Genomic DNA, 24,358 nt, shown 5'->3' on the forward strand with positions numbered 1-24,358 from the left:
CTACCCAAAGGTCTCTGGGTGGCTTCGTTGTTGTTTAGTCGTTTAGTCGTGTCCGACTCTTTGTGACCCCATGGACCAGAGCACGCCAGGTCCTCCTAGCTTCCACTGCCTCCCGGAGTTTGGTCAAATTCATGTTGGTTGCTTTGATGATACTGTCCAACCATCTCATCCTCTGTCATCCCCTTCTCCTCTTGCCTTCACACTTTCCTAACATCAAGGTCGTTTCCAAGGAGTCTTCTCTTCTCATGAGATGGCCAAAGTATTGGAGCCTCAGCTTCAGGATCTGTCCTTCCAGTGAGCACTCAGGGTTGATTTCCTTTAGAATTGATAGGTTTGTTATCCTTGCAGTCCAGGGGACTCTCAAGAGTCTCCTCCAGCACCACAATTCAAAAGCATCAATTCTTCGGCGGTCAGATAAATAAAAAGTAACAGTAGCAAGGTGCTTTTATAAATAACTAATTCCAACGGGCAGCGAGAACAGGGGAATTCCCAGGGCTCTGGGATCCCCTGGGTTTTAATCTGAGTCAGCGGACCCCCCCCCAGGAGAAGAGGGGCAAGTTTTCTATGGGAGAGTGGACTTGCAGCAAGTGGGGCTTGGAAACGCCAAATTTCAGATGGCAATCTGGCTTTCGGAATGAGTTTTCCTTCCTACATGCAACTGTCTCATTAAGTCACCATGATGATGATGATGAGTAGCTGCCGGGACAGAGGGGAGGCGTGAAGATTTACAATCTGATGGAACAGAGATTAAATGAATCTGCTATTTAGGTACAAGAAGTAATAGATCAGACTTTTCTCTTGGAGGCTGATATTAAGGAGAAAGATCTTAAGGCGGCAAGAACTTTGGTAACCCTGAAACGCTGGAATTTTTTTACTGTGTCACAGCTAGGAAGAATGGAAAATGAAGCTAATTCTTGACTGCTCTCTCTCAACCTCTCTACCCCAATGAATGGGAAAATTGGCTTTTTATAATTTAGAGACTTGAGTACTTTAAATAACTCTGATCAAATTAATCCTAAGTGACTCTGCATTGAGCTACAATGATGGATTACAAACTAAACAACATCTTTATTACGGCTGGATTTATAATTGGAGTGGTCTTCGCAGGAGTATGAGTTCGGGCTGGCTAATAAATCATGAGAGTAATCTGAGTAATTAACTTGCTTGACTTTTATGGCTATGACTGGGAAAGAAGGAGATAGACTGAGTCTTACTATTTAAACCGACAATGGAGGATTACTTCAAGATCTGTATTCAGGAAATTCAGTTGAACATTGTTAATCAAATCAAGGCCCAAATCTCGGAAGCTAAGGGAGATATTAAGGCAACACTTCTTGGATTATATGTTAAGATTGAGAGGAAGGACAAATCAACTGGACAAACCACTGAATGCATCACAGCATCACCAAAGAGAGAGACTGTTCTCATCAGAAAGCTGAATGGAATGAAAAAGGAGGAAGAGGGGGTTGGGGGGATGAGGGGAAGGAATGGGCGAAGTTGGGGGCAGAAATTTATGACCACAGATCAGATAGATATGCATTACTCCAAAAACAGGACATTAATTTTATTGGGATAATTAAATTAAAATGCAAGATGAAATGGTTAAAGAATGTATGACCAAGTGGGCACAAAACATAGGGCATAATATTGATATTGATCAATGGTTGAAAATATGGCAAAGTAATATAAAGCTTACAAGAGCGGTTAATTTTAAGGATAATATATACAAGATGTTTTATAGGTGGCATATGACTCCAGAAAAACTGTCGAAGATGTATACAGATGTATCAAATCTGTGATGGAAAAGTGAAGCACAAGTGGGAAGCTATTATCATATGTGGTGGTCATGTAGAGTAGCGAAACGGTATTGGAAAAGAGTACATGCTATGCTGCAACAAATATTGCTCTGTAAGGTGCCATTAACCCCAGAACTGTTTTTATTATGATACCTGATAACATAGATAAGTCAAAGGAATATATAGTTATATACATAGTTACTGCAGCCAGAATTCTCTATGCCAAAAATTGGAAAAGTCTGACGGTACCAAAACAAGAAGATTTCATAGAGAAGATACGGGAAACAGTGGAAATGGATATTTTATCAGAAGTGATGAAGGACTGTCCTTTACAAAAGGCAACAGAAAGATGGGACTTATTCTACAAGTGGACTGAATCAACAGGCAGCGCATGAATAGCATATATTGAAACGAGCATTTAAACATGGAAGGCAGAAAAGAGTAAATAGAGTAACTTGGAATCTTGATATGGCAATAGGTATAGAATGGACATTAGTATGTTATTGTTTCTCCTCTTCCCCATTAACCTCAATTCCACTTTTCCTTTTTGTCACCCCCTTGTTAAAAATAAAAATGAAAAAAAAATTACTATAAGGCACAGTAAGGAATTTTTGACTCTCACTCTGCCAAATGCTCCAACTAGCTGAGCTATGTAGCCAGCTCTTTTTCTCCATAGATACTTCCAGTCTGTACCAGGAGTAAGTAGCCTAAACATATATAATCAGCTTCAGGCTCTCTTGGATGAAACCAGTGCCCTGGATCCGTTCCAGTTGGGCTTCAGGCCACATCATGGTATGGAAATGGCATTGGTCGCCCTGCTTGATGACCTACTGAGGGAGGCCAATAGGGGCAAAATGTCCTTGTTGGTTTTTTTTGATATCTCAGCCACCTTTGATACAGTCGACCATGGTATCCTCCTGGGGTAGCTCTCTGAGTCAGGGATTGGTGGCCTGGTTCTTGCCTGGCTCTGGTTTTTCTTGGGGGGACCATTCCCAGAGAGTCCAGCTGGGAGAGAGTGTATCGGCCCCATGGCTCCTCAATTGTGGGGTGCTGCAGGGCTTGATCATCTCTCCAATGCTCTTTAATATCTACAAGAAGCCGCCGGGAGGGGTCACCCGGGGGTGTGGGGCTTTGTGTCATCAATATGCTGATGAAACTCAGTTCTACATCTCCTTTTTTCCAACAGCGGTGAATGCCGTTGCATCCCTTGAGCGCTGCCTGTGGGCTGTTCAGCAGTGGGTGCATGAGAATGGACTGAGGCTGAACACGGACAAGACTGAGGTCTTGAGGGTGGGCGCCCCTCCTATCAGTGGTTTGGGAAGCTCCCTCTCTTTTTGGGGGGGGGGTGTGACTCCCTCCACTAAGAGTGTGGTCCGCAGCTTGGGAGTCCATCTTGACCCAGCACTTACCATGGAGTCCCAAATGGCATCTTTGGTCTATACTGCCCATTTACATCTACGGCGGATTGCCCAGCTGCGCTCCTATCTTGATGTTGGGGTGCTCACCACTATGGTCCATGCGCTCATAATCTCGAGATTAGACTACTGTCATGCACTCTACGTCGGGCTACTCTTGAGATTGATGAGAAAACTACAAATGGTCCAGAACATGGCGATCTGACTATTAACTGGGGTGAAAAAATACCATCACATTTCCCCCACTCTGTCAGCCTTACACTGATTGCCCATTCGTTTCCGCATTGACTTCAAGGTATTAATGCTTACATATAATGCCCTAAATGGTTTAGGACCTCGATACCTGGCAGAGTGCCTGCTCCCACCTAGCTCTACTTGTGTCACTCAACCTAGCCAGGCCAGGCGGCTGAGGAGCTTGACCCCAAGAGAGGCCCGGAAGGAGAGAACTAGATACTGGGCCTTCTTGGCAGTGGTCCCTCTTGCCTCCTGAGATTTGTGTGGCACCCTCGGTGAGAGTTTTTTAAAACAAGCTGAAGACTTGGTTCTTCAGGCAGGCCTCCCCCCCCCAACTTATTTCCATGTGTTTTCCCATCTTGGACTTTGCTTACTTTTCTTTTTTGTTTGGATATTGTCTGTTTTAATTCTTGTTTTATATTGCTCGGACTGTAAGCTGCCCAGAGTAGATTCGTTTGAATCTAGATGGGTGGGGTAAAAGCCAAATAAATAAATAAATAAATAAATACCCCCCCACATCAGTTCCTTGCCCAGTATGGGCCAAGCAGAGTGGCACCCTAATTGTGCCACCTCCAGAAACAGAGTTTGGAAAGTTATGTTTAACAGGAATGAATATAATGTTACATTGATGCTATCCATTATGAAGTGGAGGTAAAACCCATAGGCTTCTCAGGGTCCTAGAGCATCATCCTATGATTGTTCAATTCTTCTTAAGCGTAAGATTTTCCAAGGAACCTACTCCAAAGGTATAACTCTTTTGAGTCATTCCCCCAAAGAGGACTTGCCTCTTTCTTTTCACTTTGAAATAAAATGGCCTCTTATTTTGAAACAAAATGGCCTCTTACTTAATATGATTCTTGTCTTCTCTTTTTCTTACTGCAGTTTATCCTTATTCTGACTCAGCTCCAATCAGCAATCATTAACATTCTGGCTACGCAAAGGGTAATTGGTTGTGCACCCCCACTTTCATCTTCAGCAAGAGGAGCTTGTAAGTCACTTGCTATTTCAATGGTTTTTGACGAACTGAAGCAGCTGCTCTGGTGTCTTCACTTGTAATGGCCACTGATCAGAACATTCCATGCTAAGTAGGGGTCAAACCAAACCAAACCAAAAGTGTGCAGTTCCTTCTGGAATGCTCATGGGCTGGCCATGGGTGTCTGTGGGGCAATGCAAGGGGATGCTTTCCCCTCTCCCCAACTTTACACAGATTTTTCTCTCATAATGTGTACAGATACATGCATTTTGTTATAGTGATGTATACACATTATTTTACCATGCCATTTCCACCCCCCTCCTCCCCCAAATCCCTGTCGATGCTTTTGTGGTTGGCTATCATCTAAAGTATATTAAACAGTACAAGTATAGAACTGAAAATTTGGGAGGGTCTTGGAGAGTAATCTATCCTCAGCTAAAAACATCCTTGAGAAGTGGCCACCTGGTCTCTTCTTAAATATCTCCAGCAAAGAGTGATCCACTCCGTGAAGCAAGCATGTACTTGCCCACCCACACCTCAGCAACCAATGGGACTTCCTCTCTGCTGTAGATAATCCTGCAGGCTAACACTGCAGTCTTACTGGTGTCTTCTCAAAAGTATGTCCTGCCAAGTTCAGTGGGGATAGGACTGTAGCACAATGGTCCAGCTAGATTGGATAGTGGAAGCTTAGGTAGTGGATATTGCTGTCGTAGTTGCAGAACTGAAGAGAGGTAAATTTGGAAAAGATACGTAAATAGAATGGCAAGAACCTTCTGTTTGTTTAACTGTGACAGTGGAGGAGGAGAGTTTGTTTTCATTCATTCATTCATTCATTCATTCATTCATTCATTCATTCATTCATTCATTCATTCAATTTTTATACCGTCCATCTGGCTACTAAGGCCACTCTGGGTGGTTTACAAAGCATTCTGCCGTTTTGTAGTCCAATCTGCAATGCCACCTTGAATGACAAGTGAGAAGGGTTATTAAAATTAGAAAAGGGGCACAGGGTGAACAGGTGAAGCCTCCCATTGGTCAGCATCCCTACTCGCTCCCCAACAGTAGACTTGCAAAAGAACCAGTCATAGATTTTCCACTCTCTGGTCTGTTGATGCAGTTGCTATGCTGCTTTACAGAATTCAGTGCCGTTTATTTCCTTGTAAGCATGCACAGGATTGTACTGTAAAAGATGTTTTCACATTTAGTTTGCTTCACTTGTTTTGTAATGGAAATGTATAACTTACACTGGCCAGATTGCTCATTTGAATTACAAGTGCCTCCATTTCACTTTTTAATATCATCTTTATAGCAATCAGCAGTTCATATAAATAGCTTGAGAGAAGCTCAAACACAGTTTTAAGTCCTTTGTATGAAAACAGCCTCAGTCTGTAGTCTCAAGCATACTTATTTGGAAGTAATTCCCATGATGGCACAAATGGAACTTACTTCTAGATAAATGTGTTTAAGATTATGGTATTTGATGCATGAGGTAACACTTGAATTCTTAATGGTTATTTATTTTACATCTTCATCCTGTTTTTCAAAGAGGCCAGTTTAGGGTATCTTACAGCCAGGGTTTGTAAGTCATTACTATGATTACAGAAGCTAACAAGTTGCTCTCCCACCCCGGAAAAAAAAATGACACCCAATTAATCTTCAATTAATGCATTTTTCCAACAACCAACGCATAACTAAGTTACATTACAATTGTGGCTTATTTTTATTGATTTTATTTTATACTTATGCCTTATGCTATGTCATGGGCATTGAGGAGATGATAGTGTGTGTGTTTTGGCATGGAAATGGATTGAAGCATTCAGATGGTTTTAAAACCAACCTTAGTTACTTTTGAGAAATGGCAAGTGAAGTGCTACCTTTTCAAAAATCACAACTACAGTATAATAGTTATGAAGTCCCGTGGGGCATGGGCCAGTAACTGTTGTAATGTTCTGGCCTGAGGAGGTACTGACCTGTCCACTAATTTTTCCACTACTTGGCCTACACACTCCTCAGACAGCCATAGGGATGTTTTAATGCCTAAAATCCTAGTCACCGATCCTTAGTGTGCCACTAAGGAAGGTATTAACGTGAAAGAACAACCACCCCAAAGCCAAGTATTGGGGTTTCTTCTTTCTGTGTTGTCTCCACTAAAGCCTCCTTTGCCCCCAAGCTGGTATCTCAGGGATCAATCAGATGGGCATTTGTCCTGCTGTCTAGTATGCTGCAGGGACAGTTTGGTTTGCTCTTTTTTTCCAGCAGTCACACAATGTGATTGCTGGAGTGAACCAAACTGTCCTCAGGGTAGTCCTGTCTGCATCTTACTGATCCATGCCCCACCTCCTTCTCTGAGTGGGCAGCTGCTGGAGGAGGTGGAGGAAAGCAGACACTCCTGCTGCAACTGAGCAGTCAGTGAAAAGCAGGAGAAAAGCAGTGCACGCCGGCTGGTGAGTGCAGGAGCTGGCTGGGGGGTGGGAGAAGGGAATTATGCTGTGCCAACAACATGGAGATAATACAAAACAAAGTGATTCATGCCTATCTCTAGAGCAAAGTATTCACTTAATTTTTGCAGGTCTGCCATAAAAGTCCAGTGTTGGGAATTTCTTAGCTGAGTTATATAAACATTGTCGATTTCAACAATTTAGCAAATCTGAGTTCACTATGGTGAACTTTAAATCTATTCCTGTTTTTATTTCCCAGATATAAACCAGCAGCTGCTCATATTGGAAATGTTTCTCATAACTTTGTTCTCCCGAGTTGTCTACAGGAAAAGATATGATGATCTGGAGCTTCCACTCAGCTCAGACCAGGAAACCTAAGGATAGAGAACAGAATAAGACTGGAGTAAGCAGCAATGTTTTTGGAAATGAAGTCCCACCCATTTATATGTTGATAGTCCATAAACCAAGATGCTGCCTCTTTCTCTGTTCAGATTCTCACCAAGGCATTTGCTGTCTTTCAGAGACTTCCTTCTGGTTTTTCATAACATGGCAATACAAAGATCATTCCTGATAGAAACAGAATAAATTCACATGGACCAGGCATTCAGGGCTAAAAGATGGATGTCAGGAGTTAAACTGTTACAGTGCCATAGTGGTTGAAAGGTACCATTTGGTTGTGAAGGAACTCAACTGTGGCTGATAGAACTAGTAGAAGGAAAGCTTAATGACAACTTTAACCAATTTTCAATACTGCTTTTTCTTATTTGTCTAGTACCATTTAGAGGCAAACCTAATTTCTGTTAAATATACAGTAAATATTAGCATGAGAAGTAGATCAACTCTTAAAAGACAGTCTTAGATGCAGTAACAGGAGTTAATTTTGACACAACTTTCATAATATTTATGTACTTTTGTTATCATATCATGTTCTGAGAATGGCTGATGGTCGGATTCCAAAAGATCTGTATGGAGAATTAGTCCAGGGAAATCGCCCCAGAGGGAGACCCCAGCTGCGATACATGGATACCTGCAAGCGGGATCTGAAGGCCTACGGAATGGACCTCAACAGATGGGAAACCTTGACATCTGAGCTTTTGGCCTGGAGGCAGGTGGTGCATCACGGCCTCTCCCATTTTGAAGAGACATTTGCTCAGCAGGCCAAGGCAGAGAGGCAGTCACGAAAGCAACAAAATCAGGGAGCTGGACAGGAGACACATTGTATTTGTCTTCAGTGTGGAACGGATTGTCACTCTCAAATTGGCCTCCTCAGCCACACTAGACACTGTTCTAAGTCCTCCATTCAGAGCACGTTACCATAGTCTCTTGAGACTGAAGGATGCCTAATATATCATATCATAAATTTTACAAACTTTCATTTCAAATTGCAGGCTGTTGTGTTAGAAAAATTTTTAAAATACAGTTCTCTTTATGATAGTTACAAATAAATACAAAAAATTACAAATAGTGCACCCAACAATTGTTAAGCTGGGTGATAGCTTAGTGAGGTATCTGGTTGCAGAGCCAGAGGTTAGGAGTTCAGTTTACTTTTGTGCATCCCAGAAGAGCCAGCTTGTGTGGTCTCGGGTAAGCTGCACAGTCTCAGGATGCCCCCGGAAGAAGGGAAAGGTAAATCACTTCTGAGTACATCCTATCTAGAAAACCCTGAAAAGGGTTGCCATAAGTCTGACTTGAGAGTGATCCCATAGATATGTATAATTATGGTAGCTTATAGAATGGATTATGACTAATGTTGGATACAAAAGCCAGAAGAAGACATGGCAATGATGGAAAGGCAAAAAGAAAGAGCAAGGAGATAAGCACTCATTTCTTTGGTAACATCCATGCTTCAAAGGGAAACAGGACAGTGAGCTAAACAACTGAATGACATGCATACTGCCACTGTTTGTAACTTCTGAGACCAATGCCCATTTTTTTATATACCTCCCTAGGTCTATGATAATAGAGGAAATATACATACAGGCAGTTTGTCAGTGGAGAAGGGTCATGCCTTGACAAAACTTGGACCTAGAAAGTGTCCTTTCCTCTTAGTCTACAAACTGTCCCTCCCAGGTTGCATATACAGAGCAGTAAAATGGGGAAATTAAACTGCCAATGCTTTATTGCACTCAGGAGTTAAAATCTGATTCATATATTCAGTTAACAGGGATGTCTGCAAGTTTTTGAGTCCGAGTCTGAGTCTTTGGTATCACGTCTCAAGTTGGAGTCCCTGTTAAAAACAACTTTTTTCCCACAGGGGAAAAAAAAGGGAGGGGTGGGTGGGTTCCGAGTCAAGACCTGAGTCCTAAGTCATTGGCAGGGAAAACCAAGCTGAGTTGGAGTCAAGTCACCGGAGTGAGTTAAGTCCAACTTGACAGCAAGTCCTGCGACTCGGGTCCCCATCCCTGTCAGTTAATCGCGAGCCATTCACTCGAAAACACACCCTAACCTGCAAAGGAATCTGTGTGAAGAAGATCTTCTGTTCTGTGAAGACTTCTAGGATTTCCCATTATTTTCAGACAAAGAAACTACGGTGCAATCATAGAATTGATTACAGGATTATCAACAACTTGAACATGTGCTTAAACTAAGGTTTAATAAATCCTGGAAGTTCTGCATTATGATCCATAAGATAAGGACATCACACAGGCATGGGAGAACGTAAGGACATGATGCGTATTCCTTACTTAAAACAGAACAGAAAATCATTTGGACCTTTAGGTGTTTTAAACTTACATCTTATTGTTAGTCCCAAATAGATTGCAACCATTGAATCAATGGAATTTATACAGCTGTTAATGTACTCATTGATTCAATGAGTCTACTCAGACTGGGACTAACAATTGAATTTGGGCCTTGGACTTCAACTCCCAGAAACCCAAGCATGCATACCCAGTGATAAGGGATTGTGAGAGCTGTAGTCTAAGACATATGGAAGATCAAAGATTCTACACTCCTGGCCTAACAGATACTAATTTTTAAGACTGAGACCGTTGTGTCTGCACCAGGCCCAAATTTGCCACACATGGGCTGGAATCTTATTGCGTAGTGCAGTAGGTCACACTAAAGTAGACCCATTGAATCAGTGATGATTTGGTTACTCAACTCCTCTGTAAATTCAGTTGATTCAAATGGGCCTGGTCTAGTTACAACTTATTTTTACATAGTAAGTGGCAACTAGAGTAGGCCCATTTAAATCAAACAGGCTTTTCATGCTTTTGTAGAGCTAAAATTCCTGTAAAAGCTATTGACCAGCTATTATAGTGGGTCACACACACAAAAGTGTGCCAACTATGGCTCAATTCTGTCCCTTGCAGGTATCTGAAGAAAGATCACTCCACAGATTCCTAAATCTTAGCCTTAAATGGAAAAGTAGTAGAATGGCACATAGAAAGAGTTAGAGGTTTATTGCACCTGATCCTATGCATGGGTGTTCAGAAATAATTCCCAATCAATTCAATGAGAGTTACTCCTGGGATTACAGTCTTCTATAGGATTACATTCTTATTCTAACCTTTTTGCCTGGAATTACTTGAATGAATGTTTGATCTCTTCCACATAATCCTGTCATACTCAGCCAGCAAAGGGAGTAAGCTAATTGTTAAATTCAGTTCAACAAGTTCCTCATTAAGAACAAATTACCCGAGTTTGAAATCTGCTAATTTTCCAATCAGGGTGAGTGTTTGCACTTGTGATTTGGAAATAATTACCACAATGTATAACATCTGAACCTATGTAGAGGCTAATGAGAGAGGGAGTCATTTCTTTGGGATGAGAAAGGAACAGAAATAAACTCATCTATAAAATTGTGTGAAACATATAGACCTTTGTAGACTTGATAACATTCAGAAACTGGAGCAACTAATGGTTTAGGATGATCCTATACTTAGCTTTCTTTGGATGTAAGAAAGCAGGGGAATGTTAAAGGAGCACTCCATAGAATCATGTTTATGTAGATGCTGTGCTGTTTCATTCTGAATCTAACCAACTGCATTATCTTCCCAATATAGACTGATATTTATTTACTTTTATTCCCAGATTTTATCAGGGCAGTAATTTTGTCAGGGTAAAGTAGATACAAAACCCAAGTAGTGGTCTGTCAACTGTGTGATACTACTTAACATTGTTCTGGGAAGAGATGTGCACAAAGCCCACACAAAATACTGTACCACACATGATAAGGCTGAGTTCCTATACACAAAAGTCTATGTCAAATAAACCAGCTTGTCTTTAAGGGGCCACAAGAACCTCTGTTGTTTCTGTTGGAAGAAAAACTAGCATTCCCTTGATGCAAGTGGTGCAGAAATGTTTTTTCTACAATAATTGCATTTTCCTTGGGATTTTGCTGAATCTTGGATGGCTCTTTTTAATAATACCAGATCTGAATTTAGTTTTAGGTGCTGAATAAATTGTCTTACTTGGGGGTGTCATTTGGGGAGTAATGTGGTGTGGGAATTAGTTTCTTGAAATGATTAGTTTAAAAGAAGAATTAGGTCTATTTGTGATGGAGAGTCTCTGTACAGCAGTGAACCACGCCTACCACGTGCTGGAAGGCTTCAAGTTTAAAGTGCAATCCAAACTCAAAAGATACACCAACTGTAGTGGGTTAGGAATGGGTAGAAGCTCCTCATGCAACCACAACTGCCCTTATGCAGAAGGGAAGTTGTGTGGCTGCAAGAGACTTCTTATCTGTAATTGTGTTACAGTGGTTACATACATGTTGTGGTAAAGTGGCCAGTGGCAGTCAACATTTGCCTGTGCCTTATTGCCCATGCAAAATAAATAAATATAGAGTTGTATAATTTCTGAAAATCCAAAGAAATACTCTTAGAGAAATACTTCGAAGAATAGCTTTGAGAAAAAACATGTGTGGTAATGCTTTTCAATTTGCCTGAATTGTATACAACATGACAATAGTTTTCCACCTAAGATGCTAATACAAGGGCCACTGTAGCACAAATGAACAAGTCTATTCACCTCTGCATATATGGAATCACAATCATTTAAATAGATATTGAAGGCCTGAATAAAGCAGGGTGGGTAATCTCTGGGAGCTGGGGCCCCAGATTTTTGTCCCTTCATGGATTACACTGGGCCTGCAAATGGGCACCTTTAGTCTAACTGAATAACCAGCCAGCCAACATCTCCCTCTCTGTTTGGTGAGCCTTAGATAACCTTCAAAAACTTCTTTAGGGGACCCTTCAAGGATACCAAAGGGAGCTGCCAGAAGCAGAAAAAGGCAAAAATGTGCAAGGGGGGCTCTGGGTGGTTTTGGGAGCTAGAGAAATGCCCCTGGAGGCCACATGCAATCCATGGATTACATAATGTGCACCAGGAATAAATTGAGTCACATAATTCGTATTACATTCTTCACTGCTTCAAATGACAAAGCAATTTCATCCTCTGAGGTGCTGTTTAAAAAACACTACAATACATAGGTGCTCAGCATCTTAAAAATAGTTCTCATCAGTCTAAACCAAGAAAACTCTGAGGAAACTCTGTTTCTCCATATACTTTGGATTTTCATTGCCAGAAGCTGTATCCTCTTCTCTATTGTAGGAGCTGGCCTAATAAAATCCTAATAATATCAAAACTGTTTTGCCTGCACCAGGCCAAAGTTTGCTGTATACCACTGCATTTTTAGTTAGGAAACATCACACTGACCTCTCGTGTCCTCTTCAACAGACACCTCGGTGGGAAGCCTGGCTTTTCCTTCACCTTCTACCACAAGGAAAGTAGAGGAGGCATGAAATGAATTTAGCTGGTAATTTGGGATCCAGCTGAGCCCCTACCTCAAAATTTAGTCCAGTTTAAACATCCTCTTGGCTGTGGATCAGTCAAACATTTGACCTTGCTCCCTAACTACAGACTGGCCTGGTCCTGGCCCTCTCTGATTAGGGACCATGGCAACATATGGATTCAACTGTGGGTAGGATGGAGTGGGTCTTCTATGGGAAAAAAGTACCCATATTGTAAAGCACCCACTGATCTTCCACAGAATCCACAATTTCTCCTGACTAAATACAGTTTTGACAAAGTATGTGGTCATAACGACCAGAGTGGTCATAACGACCAGATAGGTGGGATATAAATAAATGAATAAATAAATAATAAATAAATAAATAAATAATGTTTGTGGATAACTGTAAATTACTTTTAAATCAAATGCAGAACTCATTAGAAAACTCAATTTGGGAAGAGTGTTATTATGACTATTATGAAATACGTATTTAAGGTTTAACAGAATATATCAAAGGTGAGCTGTCAATTTGTTCTGTCTTTCAAGATGGCTAGGAAATCAGGCTGTTTAGACTATTAACCTATCACTTGTATTCTCTCCACATACTAATGTTTTGTAGACATGTGCAGCAGCCCTTATCCAATCTGTGCCTAGAAAAGGACACACAAACCAGCCCTCATATCCTATTGGTTATATTCTTACTTGATAATTGTCAGGTCCATGATGCTACTTGTACATTTTGAGATATTTATCATATTTTCCTGTGTATAAGATGCCCCCATGTATAAGATGCCTCCCACTTTTCTAATCCAAAAGAAAAATAAGGGGGGCTTATCAAGTGTAGGGGGAAAGGGATCAAAGCGCTGCAGGATTGCTTTGATCCCTGCTTGTTTTTGTTCTCTCCTCAGCTTACTTCCATGTATAAGACAACCCTCAATTTTTAGACAAAAGTATAGTCTTATACACAGAAAAATATGGTATTTTTTTTTAAAGCCATAAACCCCATTTCTACAAATAGGGGTGGGTGAAGTGTACTTGGCACCATCAGTTTTAGGGACATAGTGGCCTGAAAGATTTTACTTTTGCCCATAGATACCCTTCTATCAACTGTACTAAGGCCAGCAACTACCATCAGAAAAAAGAAAAAGAGGTGGAAAGGTGGGGAGGAGGAGAAAGACAGCCTCTAACACACTCATTTTGGCCTAGAGAACAACTTTACAGCAAAGAAAATGAGAATTAACTTGCATTCTTTCATTGTAGTCATTCTGGAGCATTCAGTTCTTTCTAAGTGGCCACAGAAGCTGAGGATAAAAACAGTCTTCTGCTTGCAGTTCCACTTGAAGTGCCTGTAGGTGGTGCAGTTCAAAGGAATTGCCCTAAGAAGGCTTTCCTTCCTCCCAATCACTTATTTTCCTATCTTATCTTGCTGGTGGGAGAGTTTCTGAAGCTGTTAATAAGTAAATAAATAAACAGAACTGCCTGGGGGTAGGGAATGACATTTAAAAAAAATGACTGTGGAAGGAGTGGCTTTGCAGAGAGAGGTAAGTGCTGGCAATGCCTGAGTGTGTGCGTGTACACATGTGCACATTTGAACTTTTCTCCCTCCAGAGGCAAGAGATTAGTGGAAAAGTGCTTTGTCAAACCACTTTTTCTTATGTGCACACACGCACACACTTGCTTGATCTTTCTATAGAAAAGTTTTTCAGAAAAGTATTAGTCTGATAGCAATCCATAATCACACCTTTTGAATGTCTGCCCCTGTCCTGAACATCATGCTCCAACTGCCTATTTTACTTGAAATACCACCTACAGACATGTCCTCTGTCTTTACAAGAACGTATCGTAACTACCACACAGGAAAAAGTCCATTCAACTCATTCCAGCTTGAAAAAGTAGAAGCCCATCCCCCAGGAGCAGAGGAAAAAAGCCACTGTAGAACAAAAAAGGGACAGACCAATTCAATTTAGCCTTTGAATCAAACTCATACTTCACTCACTTGTTTTATAAGCAGAGCAAATCCTGCAATATTTGACTATGTAGTCACACTCTTAATCAACTAAAAGCCACATAGGATGAATAGATGCATTTATCCACAGTCAATCTTAGTAATAACTTTAGTAATCTTAGTTTATTAAACTAAAAAAGCAAGATATGAAAGAAAAAAATTTAGAAAGTGAATCCCAATTAACAAGGATGATAAAGTCTTTCACTTCATCCTACACTATGCAAAATGGCTGGCAGAGCAGCTGAAAGATGATACATAGCACATGTCATAACCTCAGTCTGAGCCCTCCCTAGACTCTCAATGCTCAGAGTGTGCAGGGGAGACCATTGGCTTGAGGCTTCAGTGCTCACTTGCTTTCTCCAGTGGCTCTAGCATCTTTTCAGTTTTCATTGGTTCAGCTCATATTTAGTTAAAAAAACACTTTTAAACCTCACAAATGCTGATAAAGCATGAAGATCCATAAGTATATTGCTCTGTCTTGCAGGCAAACAGCATCTTTTTCTCTACCCTGTAGTCACATCAAATACTTTGGATTCCATCTGTTTATGCAGATTTGTCTAATCCTGAGGCTTTTGACAACTCTATTTTTTTTCTGGCTTGTGCCATCTTTTCAGTCTCCACCCTTTTTCAGTTCTTGGTTTGTTTCATGTAGCTGCAGCTAGATCTTCATCTTGCTCTTAATTTTAATCTTGCCTTCAATTGCAACTTGAAATACTGAGACACCTTGAAACATGCCACATAATTTGTAATCCTTTGCAATACGGTGATACTGTTCAGAGACAAAATGCAAATCCTGCAGGCCATGGGCATGTCTGATCTGTGCAGGGCCATCTATCTGATCAGATGGAACTACATAGCAACAGAAGTACATAGAATATGAGGGAATATGTCTACTTCCAAGTGTGCACAATAACAATTTCACTCTGTGCTCTACAAGCATATTTAGTATCATTAAATACACCCAGTCAGATTTTCTTTCAAAATGCACTTGTCCACCAATAGTACATGCAAATGACTGCTACAGAACAACATACAGCTATGCCACACATACACCCTTCACGTGCAGTAAATAAGAGCCATGTTACCTATTGTATATGGCCTCAGGAATGCTTGAATGAGTAGAGGTTGATCATCTCAATCTTTCCCAACTGACCAACATCTTGTTTAAGGCCTTAGTTATAAGGAAATTCGTGGCACCTTATTAACGTGTGAAACTTATCAAACTACCATTATGACTACTATGCCATTCCAAACAAAAGAGATCTCATTTGATTCTAGAAACGAAGCAGCGTCAGGCCTGGTAAGGAGAATGCAGTCCCCCCAGTCCAGAAAAGTCCCTCCTACTCAAACAAACTACAGGTAGTATGCAAGGTTGTCAAAACTTGAACAATATGGTCACCTGTATTCTTTAGTGACTGCAAGATGTGAATGTATATGTAAAATAAATCACAGCTGTGATCCTTAGGCCTTAATACACCTAGGCGGTTCCACTGAATCCAGCAGGTGGCCCTATTGACTGGTGAGTCAACACGTACATAAACTGCATTGGTTAAACAAGTGTACTTGGTTGGAGCCAGGATGTAATGGGGATTGCTCAGTATTTCACTGGCAATCTCCAGAGAGAGCTAGGAAAAGATTCCTAAAACCTAAGCTTAAAACCTTCGAGAGCTGCTGCCAGTTCCAGCTGGCAATATCAGGCAAGATGGACCAAGGGTCTGACTCACTGTTATTTGGGACTGAAGCTCTTTAAAGGCACTGATATGTTGTTATTATCTCTGTTATTTAATGTACGTGTTTATGACAAGATGAAGTGTCCATAAAGCTGTGCCTTATAGATTTTGTCCTGCTGAATGTAAATGGAATATCAATATCATTGAGGCACAATAACTAATCTAATATACGTAGGACCATCAGGCAGCAATAGTGCTCTACAAGTGGCAGTGGAGACTTTCTTGCAATTTCTTGTGACCCTCAGTGTCCCCAGCTCACTATCTCTGGACTGTTTGTTGGGCATCAGAGGCAACATTCTCGTTCCATAACCTTTTGTCTATTACACGGTCACCATGAGTCTACCTGCTCTCGTCAATGGGAGTAGGAGCCACTACCTGCGCACTGTGTACAATAGAAATCTTTCATGTGTGATTTGGTTGCTCTGGATACAGGCAATTTGCTATGCACCAGGTTCCTTAGAGCCATAAATTAATGTGTGTTTTTGCAACTTTTTCTGAAAAGTAAACATTCTCTCTGGCTTTAAATGGAGCATCCAAATTCAACAAACCTCCTTTATAGCTATATAGCTCAGATTGCAAACATGTTATCAGCTTCACAGATGAATGAGCTGCAATGCAATTTCAGCTGAGGACTTTTTATTACACTTTCCTTTAGAAGAGGTTTGATTTCAGCAGGCAAGACAAAAATATTAACAATTGTCTTGGTGAGAGAATTCACCATTCTATGATTAGATTAAGACATGAGTTCAACCTGTTTGCTTTGAACAAGTTCTCCTCTCCTTGCAACCTCAGCCTATGCTATAGGTTTGCTTTCTAAGAACAGAATTATCAATGGTTTGAGAAGCGTGCTTTGTGACAAGGGTTGGTGGGGAGAGTCTTCTTGTTAGCAACTTGCTTTAAGAGGTTTCAGAGCTTTTGCTTGAGGATGTCAAATGTTTGTACAATCTTCAAATAACCTTTCCATTTGTTACTAATTGCAAATAAAGCTATTCACTAATTGGAGTTTATGGCTGATCTTTGGAAGAATAAAAAAAAACCCAAATTATTTGTGCTCTGCAAACTGACTGACAAATAGTAGACAAATCTCTAACATAATCAAGCCAGCACCCACTTTGAAACATGAACATTCTGCTGAAGTTAAGGGGAACTTCTCTTCAAACAGATATAAATTTATTTTGCACAGCCCATTTCTATGTCATAGAAATAAGCTATATTTCATTTGTAATAACTCCCAGTTATATATGCACAGACTCTCAGCCTTCATTGTTTGGGAAGAAAAATTGAAACCTTTTCATTTTTATAAAAATTACACCCTTCCAGATATCACATGCCATATTCACATAAAGGATGGCATTTAAAAAGAGATGAAGGAGGATCTTTCAAATTGAAGCAGATATGTGCTTCAAACTCTGATAGTGTTCTTTTTCCATGGAAAACATGCATTTGCCATGCTGGGGGTGGGGGAATCATGATTAGCTTCTAGATTCCTCATAATTGGTATGCTTCTTCTATTCTAACATCACAGTTCTCTTTGGTAATTTTCTTTAAAAGAGCAAAATGTAGTTACAGTGGGAAGTCTCCACATTCTAACCAATTAAAAGACATATGCAAGTCCCATTCCATTCAGTAATTTAACTGGGAAATTTCTGTATAGTGTCATTGCCAAAAGCACACAACTTTCCCCAACTACATGAGAAATGGGGTATGGTTTGTGTAGCAGTCTAAATAGTCACTAGATGGCACACTAAATTCACCATTGTAGATTTTTGCCATTCCGACCTGCTCAAATGTGTTCATCTCTGAAATCTTCTTCATAGATGAAAGAAGCAACGTAATAGGCATGGAACCTCACTTCAGACTTCACTGATTGTTGTTAGTTTACTCCTCAGCAAACTCTTTAAGTTTTTCTGATCAGCTCTTCTAATTCTGCTACTTTTATTAAATATTTTTAAATAATTCTCTTCATTACTGATTATACTGTAGAATAGTTGGCAACAGTGGCCTGAGAGCCCTTTGAATATGTGTTATGTCCCAATGATTGCCATTGACATTAAAGCTGCAATCCGGGATTCTTGTGACGCGCTGTAAGTAAACTCACTGTAGGCAAACTAAGTTATAGTACTAGAATATTCTGAACAGACAAGGACTGTTTTGAAAAGACGATTGCTATTGGCCAGCTTTCATACACTGAATGATGCTAATGTTGAACAAAAATCAATACACACTCTTGCTCAGCATTATGGATTGTGTGAAAGACAGCAGCATACTCAAAACAGAACACAAAAGAGAAAAGAAGGTGATTTTCATTTTCCAGGATGCATTTGTTTTGAATATGTCACGCTAAAGAGACTTGTACTCACTTTTCTACTTAATATTGACACTTTGCAAAGAAGACATGGTAACCTGAATATTATACATTTTGAATTGACAGTTTTAACTTATTTCTAACGGAAATAATAATGTCATATATGAAAGTGTGTCACAACAAAATGATCTTTAAAAAACCCAAGTTGGTTTCCACACAAAGGTGTCTGTGTTAGCCCTAAGAAACATTCAATATCCATAGCAGGATGATTAGTCCAGGAGGTTGCATATTAATATTGGGAGCTATGGTTTAAATGATGGTTAAGAAAATTAACTTAACTTGTTCAGAGTTTATTGTGTGCATATACTCTTTTGGTTCTCCAAGTCATTTTATCTTGAGATGGAACAGTATGATCTTAAAAACTCATATATTATGCCAGTGGAAAAGCGGGGGGGGGGGAGACAAATGCTAATACTGTATCTTTCTTTCAGTGCTTTACTACGTGACACATAGTGAAACTTAAAACAGATTATCTGAGATCTCTGTAGGTTTTGAAATTCCACTGGTTTCTATCAAACACCTGAAGGATAACTGCAGTTGAAATGATTTTATGAATGTCATATGATTGGAATACTTGTATTACTCATTTCTTGTATCACAGCCCTTGAAAAAGGCCACAAAAATATCCGCTAGCTGAAACTCATTAAACTGTCTCAGTGATCAAACCTGGTTGTTCTAAAAAACGCAAGGTCCCATCTCTCTTTACACACTGGGGTTAATTGTTTCCAGTTTCTTTTACCTCAACTCAAATGTCACAAGCCCTCAAGATTTCCAGATACTGTATCTTCATTAAATCAGATATTAAACAAAGGAGGTGTTGGTGATGGGTATGAAATTGAAAATCTAATTTAGGGGGAACCACTGTACATCAGCAAATAATATAGGTATTGCTCTGGAATTGGGATGTTCAGACTCATACAGTATTATTTTCTGTTGATAAGGACATACAAGTAAATGTGAATCAGCCTCGAGTCCTTACTCTGAAGTTTTTTCCTCCACTACTAGGGCTTCTAGTTAATTGTCAGGTTCTGTTAAAAATATGCAGCTTTAAATATTTCATCCACCTTTTCTACTGCACACAAAAAGAAAGGGAAGCAGTTTATGTTTCCTTTCTTCCTTGCTGGCAATATTCATTATATTTTTACTGTTTTTCTAGAAGAATTTTTTTTGCACAGCTGACAGCAAGGTTTCCACCATTGTAAAAACTGACTTTTGTAAAAAATGACTCTGAAAAATCTTTATGTAAACAAATGAATGCACAAACCATCACTCATTCACGCTATTTGAAACTTCTTATTTCCAAAGCAAACATTATCATTTTCCACCTTTAATCCTCTGTTTTGTTTGGAATAAAAGGAATCATAAGCTTTCTGCAGTCTAGGAGGCAAGTTGTATGTCAGCTGGATGTTTGAGCTAGAAATCCAGAGCACAGTGATGAAAAACCTCTTCCATGTTGTGTCACCATTGAAAAGGTGGCAGGAGGTGCATTTAAATTATACTGCTTAAAGGCTCTACAGCTCTTCTGTCTCTCAATAATGCTAACATTTATATTTCTGATTACTTTTTCCTTTCTAGCAACTCAGTTCTTAGATAGAAACAATGCAAATCACTTAGCAAAATTATATTTTTTATTTAAGAAACTGAAACAGGAAACAAGAAGTGGAGAGAAGATGCTCATTGTATTACTGGCTGAATAGTGAATATCTGCAACAGCTGGTGCTGTAATGGGAAATTAATAGGTGAGGCAAAGCTGGTTCAGTTATTTACACAAACACTAGAGGGAGCACTAGAACTGCCCATTTTCAGGTCACTGGCTGAAATCTCAGGTACTAGCTGTGCTTTTTTGGACCCCCAGCTTAGGAGACAAATCTCAGTACTACTGAAGGTAGAAAAATTGATTTTTGTTTGCAAGTTGACTTTAAAGCCTGGGTACACATTATCCATTCCCAGCTGATGCCAGGGACCAAATGAATGTGAAGAAGTTTGTATTTGTGTTGTCTTTGTGCAACAGCACCATACCAAAAAACAAGGGAAAGGGAGGGGTATTGGGAAGGTACGTAGTTAGTGGGGACTTGGCCCACTGCCCATTTCAAATACAGCAGGAAGTGTGGTACCAGCATTTTAATTTGTCAGACTTCCTGTTGCAAAAGCCCTGACAGCAGCCATTAAAGTCATGGGGAAAAAAAACTCCTAGGGGCTGGCAGTGAGCCTTCTATACAATCCAGAAGTCATGCATAGCCTGGAAAAACTCTCTATTTGTCACGTGCACTATATGGGAGGTTCTGTGGAATGCAAGCACTTGTGAGAATGCTTACAAATGCTGCAGCTGTTGGCTGCATTTCACTGCCTGGCTAGCTGGCTGGCAACCTCCTCTTCTGTACCTATTTTTGCAATTAGTTGATTGGATAATTTTGGTTCCATTACCAATCATTGGTAGTGTGACCAAACTGCTTATTCAATCAACTGATCCACTCTGTGACATCACAGTGTCCTACCCCTGTAACATCGCAAGGGGATCTACCCACCTCAGGGTCAGTTCCCAAAATCTCTGGGACACTGCTGTTCTGCAATTCTGGATGAAGACAATGTGTGATCCCATGTTTCTGTCCTTTAACTCAGTGGTTCTTAACCTTGGGTTATTCAAGTGTTTTTGGACTGCAACTCCCAGGAGCCTTCAGCACCAGCTGTGCTGGCTGGGGTTTCTGGGAGTTGCAGTTCAAAAACACCTGAGTAACCCAAGGTTAAGAACCACTGCTTTAACTTACTGTATGTATATATTCAACACTTTTTTGTTTTGAGAGAACAGTGGGATTTGTCCATATGCTGCTGGCCTTCTGGATTCCCACCCTCACTGTCTGAAAGAGTATTAGTATATACTGTACTATATACTAATAGACACAACTGTCTTACACTGAGATACAACACTCAAGTTTTACTGTCTTTAATAATTATAAGGAAAAAAAGCCTTCTATTAATTTAGCTTTCAGCTGCTGAAAAACCAAAAGTATTCACCATTCTCATTTGATCAGAAATTATATGGTGGTGTCAATGATATTTAAAATGTACAGAACAAGTCAAAGGGAAAGATGAGGGGAAGAACTCACCTTTGCTACTCTTAATTCCCACTAATTAAAAATAATTGTGTACCCTCAAGTCAATTCTGATCTATGGCAACCTTTTTCCAGGTAGAGAATACTCGTAAGTGGTTTATCATTCCCTTCTTCTGGGGGCACCCTGAGACTGTGCAGCTTGCCCAAGGTCACACAAGCTGGCTCTGCTCACAGGAGGCACAGCGGGGAATCAAACTCCCAAATGATGGCTGCACAGCCAGACAATTAAAGCACTGAACTATCCAGCTAATTAATTCCCCCTTGCTATTGGATGAATTTTAGAAATATTTGTACATACAGTGTGTACTTGTCAATAAAACAGCAAAATTAAGGGATCTCACTCACATTGAACAAATACTGTCTTATCAGTTCTGTTGCTGCACATCCCAGCCTGAGGTTTTAAATTTGGCAGAAGGTCCCAGATCCACAGCAGACTATTAGCAAATAGTGCAAGTGTATATTTAAAGGTCATGGTAGCAGGAAAAAGGTTAAAGATAACATTTTAATCTATTTTACATCAAACAAAATTCTCCAGCTTCTCTCACATTCAGGTGTATGGCCAGTGGCCAAGGATGATGAGAACTGTGGACCAACGGAATCTGGAAGACTGCAGGTTCTCCATCCCAATATACGGTTTTAACTTTGTATGCATTATTTTAGCTAAATTTTCTCCTCAGCAGTATTCAGCCAATCTTTCAAAAATCATAGATAAAATGATAAATGACTGAAAACAGTTATGGGTTTTAACATTGGGGGAACATGAACGATGACATTGTCTCCTCTCTTTGGAAAACACATAAAAAGATATACCTTTGATCATCAATTGCTATAGTCCAGCAGAAAAGAACTGTATCTTTCTTTGCAGCTTTTTATAGAATATTAAGAAAAATGAACACTATGAAGATATAATTTGCAACAAACATGCTCCATGCTACCAAGTGGTGGGCAACTACACTATATAATTCCCTGGTATTATGTTTCTCTATCTCTTTTTCTGTAATTTTGTAAATGTTTCAGGATGTCTCTTTTTTTTATCTGAACCTGTCCTTCTGTCCTCTCCCCCCCCCCATCTTATTGATCAGTATTGTTACCTTCCTGGATGTACATTTTCTTCTTAATATCTGAAATTGATAACAAAGGAAATAAGTTCCGGACTAAAAGATTTGACAACAGCTAGAATAAAATATTCTCGCTGTATATTGTGTCTTAACCCACAATTTTAACCACTTGATTTGCCCCTGAAATGTATTGCTTCAAATCTCTTACATCTTTGTGACTATCAGGTCACAAAGCCACCATGTGTTCGACCATAAAAGAATGGTTTCCTAAGAGTTTACACATGAGAAATGAAGTGAAATGTAGAACCACAGAATGTAGAGTTGGAAGATATAGCAAAGGTCTACTAGTCTAATGCACTTCTAATGCAGGAATCCATGGCTAAAGCATAATCACTGACAGGGGGGTACCCAATCTCTGTGTAAAACTCTGAAAAAAAGAAGCATCTACTACCTTCTAATACCCTGTTTCCCCGAAAATAGACCTAACTTGAAAAGAAGCCCTCGTTTGATTTTTTCAGGATGCTCCTAATAAAAGCCCTACACCCAAAATAAGCTCCAGTTAAGTTAAACCCCACTCTCCACCATTGTGCATCATTGTGCAGCAACCAGAAGAAGATGGCATGTCTGTAAAATAAAACATCCCCTGAAAATAAGCCCTAATGCGCTTTTAGAGCAAAAATTAATATAAGACCCTGTCTTATTCTTGGGGAAACATGGTATGACCCACTCCACTACGAAACAACCCTTACTGTTAAGAAATTCTTCTTAATGTTTAGTTGCAATCTCATTTTGAAATTTTAATTCATCTCCTGTTGTACTGTTAACCCATTTGTTTGGACCCTATCTTTTGTAACAGAAGAGAACAAGTTTGCTTTGTCTTCTATGTAGCAGTCTTCAGATATGAGATGTTTATCACAAAATCCATCAATCTTTCCCAAGTTAAACATATCCAATGCCTTCAACCATTCCTCATAGGGTTTGATTTCCAGATCTTTTACCTTCTTGGTTGCCCTCCTTTGGACATATTCCAGCTTGCCAATACCTCCTTAACTGTGGGAATTAATGCTTCAGAACAGAATTAAGTAATACTGTATTGGTTTGGTTTTTTTAAAAAGGCCTTGCTAGAACAATTGTGCCTGGGAAACATATAGTTTTATGTAAATTAGCAAATTTATGAAATGTCAGATAGGAGCAGGAATATAGCACAAAAATAATACAATAGTTGAAATAGTTACTGGGTACCCTGCCTTGCCATGAATTGATGGCATGCTCATGCATTCTACCTGCTTGCAATGGAATTGGCTGAACAAACCACACATTCTTGCTCCATGGTTTATTAAAAAAAAGAAACAACCAAAAAGGAAACTGATTTTTCTCTGGCCTGCTGAAGGAGTAACAAGCTAGAGAACAGGAAATGGTTACATTTGGACAATAAAATGGAGTAAACCTCTACAGGTTCCTCATTCTCACAAGTAGAACTGATCAAGCAGTGTGCAT

General features: G+C 39.9%; 1 protein-coding gene across 1 annotated transcript in view; it reads left to right on the top strand.

The window, feature by feature from the left end:
- LOC110076753 (organic solute transporter subunit alpha) overlaps positions 1–12,949 on the top strand; it is a 31,255-nt gene extending 18,306 nt beyond the window's left edge. Inside the window, exons 7-8 of the mRNA XM_020789209.3 lie at positions 4,328–4,433; positions 7,116–12,949. Coding sequence (XP_020644868.3) covers positions 4,328–4,433; positions 7,116–7,234 — 225 coding nt within the window. The 3' untranslated portion in view covers positions 7,235–12,949. The remainder of the gene's footprint in view (positions 1–4,327; positions 4,434–7,115) is intronic.
- Positions 12,950–24,358: the final 11,409 nt, after the last annotated feature.

Source organism: Pogona vitticeps, chromosome 3 (assembly GCF_051106095.1).
Source record: "Pogona vitticeps strain Pit_001003342236 chromosome 3, PviZW2.1, whole genome shotgun sequence".
Taxonomy (NCBI): Eukaryota; Metazoa; Chordata; class Lepidosauria; order Squamata; family Agamidae; genus Pogona; species Pogona vitticeps.